Source organism: Zosterops lateralis, assembly GCF_965231275.1.
Source record: "Zosterops lateralis genome assembly, chromosome: 36".
Lineage (NCBI taxonomy): Eukaryota > Metazoa > Chordata > Aves > Passeriformes > Zosteropidae > Zosterops > Zosterops lateralis.
The window spans coordinates 3,234-8,019 of NC_139796.1; the positions used below are offsets into that span (position 1 = coordinate 3,234).

The following is a 4,786-nucleotide window of genomic DNA, read 5'->3' on the forward strand; positions in this document are numbered from 1 at the left end:
GAAAAACAGAAAAACAAAGTCAGAGAAAGAGAAAAACAGAGAAAAACAAAGTCAGAGAAAGAGAAACACAGAAACAGAGCGAAAGAGAGGGAGAGCGAAAGAGAGTGAGAGCGAAAGAGAAACAGAGTTGTTAGAGTGAAAATAAAAGAGAAACAGCATTAGAGTAAAACTGAGACAGTGAGCGTGAGAGATAAACAGAGAAACAGACTGAGAGACTGAGAAAGAGAAACAGAGTTACAGTGAAACACAGGGAAAGAGAAACAGAGCTAGAGAGAAACACAGAATGAAAGCAAAAGAGAAACAGCTAGGAATAGAACAACAGAGGAAGATAAAGAGTTAAGAGAGAAAGAAGCAGAGTGAGAGAGAAAAGGAAATAGCGTGAAGATATAGAGAGGAAAATAGACTTACCTGGAAATAGGGAAATAGAGTGAAGGAAAGCAAGAAATAGAGTGAGAGAAAATGACTCAATGACACCAAATAAAGACAGGAGCCAAAGGGGGGCAGAGGGGGCGGGGGGGAATCTTTATTAGGGTGGATTCAACTTTTATTGAATGAACATTTTTATTTACACTTCAGCAAAACACATGGAAACAGCATATACAAATGCAAGTACAGATACAACCCGTACACACGCTGATAACAGTACAGCTTCGTACAGAGCAATACATGGAAACATGGCAGCAAATGCAAATACGGAACAATACGGGGAACCGCAATCCAAATACATATTGAGACAATAGAACAGTTTTTCTACTTTTGAAACATTCATTATATCTCATTTTATTGGTACAGGAAATGCAAAACAAAAGCAGCACATGTAAAATAGAACAGCCATCCACCACATGCACCTCCTTCAGCTTGCACGCAAACTCATCTCACCTCTCATCTCAACCGCTCAATTACACCCCAGCCCTCGCTGGTCCTCGGGAACGTGGTTCCCGGGAGCCTCAACACAAATGGGCCTGCCTGACGAAAACCCCGGTCCCTAGGCCGTCGGCACCCAAACTTTGGCGATGAACATCGCCTCGCAGACCGGCCGGGACCGAGGAAAAAAAAACCCAGCCGGGGGGGAAAATTAAAAAAAACCCCCCCAGCTGGGGATTTTTTATTCTAAATTTAAAATGTGTTGGAAAACCTGAAAGGCAAAAGTCACACACACAAGGTTAGAACCAGTCAACACATGCACCTCCTTCAGCTTACACACAAACCCACCCTCGCTCTCACCTCAAAGCACCTCCCAACAACCCCCAACCATCGACACACACTCACAGCACTCCTCGGGAACATGGTTCCCGGGAGCCTCAACACAAATCGGCCTGCCTGACGAAAACCTCGGTCCCTGGGCCGTCGGCACCCAAACTTTGGCGATGAACATCGCCTCGCAGACCGGCCGGGACTGAGGAAAAAAAACCCCAGCCGGGGGGGAAAATTAAAAAAAACCCCCCCAGCTGGGGATTTTTTATTCTAAATTTAAAATGTGTTGGAAAACCTGGAAGGCAAAAGTCACACACACAAGGTTAGAACCAGTCAAACCAGTCAGCACACACACACACAGGCAAACACACGCAGACACAGACAACTCTCATACACACACAGTCACTCTTCAGCGTACGTGGTAGATTCCAGGAAACTTGTAGCATCGGCAACCGCAGAGATGCTAATCCTCCTCAGGGACCTGGAAGACAACAAGAGGTGGTCAACAAGTGCTTATCTGACAGCAAGTTATCCCCACTCTAAGCCCATATCTCCTATGCCCAAAACTCCACAGAAAAGAGGTGAACTGTGGAGTTTTACAACTGTTCTACCTCACTAAGACTATGTGCCAGGGCAGGGCAGCTCATACATAAGTGACATAAGATAGCCTGATACAACATAGTCACATACAATAGGATACAACATAAGCCAGCACAGTATGATACAATATAGTCACATACAATAGGATACAGTACAGTCACATACAATAGGATACAGCATAAGCCAGCATAGTATGATACAATATAGTCACATACAATAGGATACAGCATAAGCCAGCATAGTATGATACAGCATAGTCACATACAGTACAATACAACATAAGCCAGCATAGTCACATACAACATATTCAGATACAATGTAGGCACATACAATATAAACCAACACAGTGAGATGCAATAGACTCAGATACAATGTAGGCACACACAATATAAGCCGACACTGAGAGACGCAATATTGGCGCATTCAACGTTGGCACATACGACGTGAGCCGAGAGAGGTAGAATACAAGTGCTGACTTCAGATAACTCTGGAAGATATTGCAGTCACGTGAGGGGAATCTAATACCCTCCCCATAAAAGTCCAAGAGAATGGCATCTGAAAAGGCAGCACTACCTAAGCTGAGAATGAAAAGGGATGAGAACGCTCGAGTGTCCGTGTGCCGGCCTCAAAAAGTCAAAATGTAACGAGGCCGGAATAAGGATGATCCGGGAAAGTACATGAGGAGAGTACGGCCAACATGGGCCGGAATGATGCGGATAAAGCATCCGGATGTAACAAAGGCCTATCACACAGAAGACAAGGGACACAAACAACATAATGCAGACGCAGACAACACAGCAGACACAACTTGAAACTGCCAGGCAGTTTCACCTTATGGACCCAAGATTTCTAGCACAAGATGAGCCACAGGCTGATGACGCCAAAGGAAAGAAAGTTTAAGGCAATAGCACAGGATGATGAAACAGAACTCCTTACAAGAACTAGTGCCTAAGTTGTTAATACAATGCTCAAGAAGCTGGGTAGGCCAAGAGAAGGAAGCGATGACTGCCGGGTGACCGTGGCAATAGCTCTGGACCCGAAGGCGACCTCCTCAGGTGAAAACGTCCACGAGGATGTTGAGACTTGAAGATGGATGACGGCGCAAAACACGCAAGGACGCGGAACTGCCCTGCCCGGCAAAGCCTCGGGTGAGGCCGAGGTGAAACCCTCTCCCGTTACTTCCGAGGGGCCCGTCCCACTAGGGCCCTCTCCTCTAAGCTAACTTAGAATTGCCTCCTTTTGCAAAGCTTTTTCCCCTTCACCCGAATACCAGCCCCGACACTTATCTTTCACAAGATGAGCGGACGAAAATCCATCTTCAATGGAAAAGAACACATCCACTTCAATGCTGCCATACCCAATCTTGGGCTCCGCACCTCACAGTACCTAAGACAACAAAACATAAAATGTGACAATTGCCTGACAGAAAAAGTAATCCCCAGGCCTCCCCTGCACCGCTACCCCGGCTCACCTCAGATTGCCATTTGACTCCTGAGGCTGCCCGGAGGATACCTGCAAAAGGAAAAGGTACACATTTAACATGCTGTTACACACCGTTCACCTGAGTCATCCTGCCAAAATGTCAACTCACCTGCTTGCCTCTCTTCTCTGGTATGCATAGGGCCGCAGCAGCTCCTACAAAGAAACAAAGCAAAAAGCAAGCTGAGTTACTGTGAAAACAATCACTCCAGTCTGACAGAACTCTGAAACACGTATATCTTAAACTTGTACCCACCAAGCTGCCGGGATCCAGGACTGGAACACCTTGCAAGTGGACCACCTAAAAAAAAAAAAATAAAAAAAATCAACAGCGTATGCTTAGAGTTGCACCAGAAATTGAGACCTAAGCAATAACTGCTTCCATCCACCAGTCAACACTCACCCTGTCTGCTTCACCTGGAGTGCCAATATCCCATGTTACCTCCTAAAAATAAAGACAAAGAACAATGCTGTAACACAGGCACCATGTACACTGCCACTGCAGAGACAAACATGGACCGACTTAAGCTCACACCCACCTGGGCACTAGCATCCAGAACCAGGACATCACACAAGTGAGCCACCTGAAACAAAAAACAACAGTGGATGCTTAGAATTGCACCAGGAATTGACACCACAACAATAACAACTGCTCCCATCCACTGGCTCACCTTGCCCTCCTCAGATTGGCTGGCAACATCCCGCTTTACCTCCTAAAAACAAAAAGAAGTGCTGTAACATAGCCGCCATTTACACCTCCCTTGCAAAGACCAAATAACACTCACCCTCTCAGAGCTATAGACTCCACCAATACAGAGTGATCTGCTTTTAATCCATCTGACTTCATCCATCTGCACCTGAAAGAAAGTTAGGACAAAAGTCAAAGTGCTGCAGGATAACTTGACAGCTCCAGGCATCTGTCAATCTACAGCTACCACCTAGAATCCAATGGACCCTACAACTCAAATTTCAAGTCCCCTACACCCAGCTGTGCGGCAGGGCAGAGCAGCTCCAGGCCAAATACCACCAACACCTGTGACACAAGAGACAACAAACAAGGAGACAACAGGGACAAAAAACTCTGAGCCAGAAGAATGACCATGAGAACTCAGAATGAGATGACTGAGGTAAGAACGATGGCAAGCTGACCAGGCTCAGAAAGCCCTGCAGGAAGAAGATGAAGCCAACGGGATGACTTGTCCCAAGAATCACAAAGATGGATGCCCAAGAACACTCTAGTCGGAATCTTCTGCCTCACATTGCAGTCTTGCAAGACTTAACCCGCCGGAATGGATCGTTGCGGTGCACGGCTGTTGATACAGCTCAGAACAAGACCTGGAAAGGCATCAGTCTGGATGCTTCTGAAGAGACATACAATCCCCATGTCCACCTGAGCTCTCAAGTAAACTGTTCAATGGTATCAGCACCTGGCCGAGGAAAGGAGGGACCAGAAATGCTCAGAATGATGTCAGGGTTTTTGACACATCCCTTGAAGGGCTAAGGGAAATGACAT

At 46.3% G+C, this 4,786-nt stretch overlaps 1 protein-coding gene across 1 annotated transcript; it reads right to left on the reverse strand.

Moving 5' to 3' along the window:
* Positions 1-1,596: 1,596 nt before the first annotated feature.
* LOC310921710 (uncharacterized protein) lies at positions 1,597-4,483 on the reverse strand (the record flags this gene model as incomplete). Its single annotated transcript, XM_083881926.1, has 8 exons — positions 4,059-4,483; positions 3,945-3,986; positions 3,813-3,857; positions 3,677-3,718; positions 3,530-3,574; positions 3,394-3,429; positions 3,266-3,306; positions 1,597-1,675 (listed from the first exon to the last, which is right to left on the reverse strand). Exons 1-8 carry the CDS (start codon positions 4,188-4,190, stop codon positions 1,597-1,599), a joined length of 462 nt encoding a protein of 153 aa, XP_083738052.1. The 5' UTR covers positions 4,191-4,483.
* Positions 4,484-4,786: the final 303 nt, after the last annotated feature.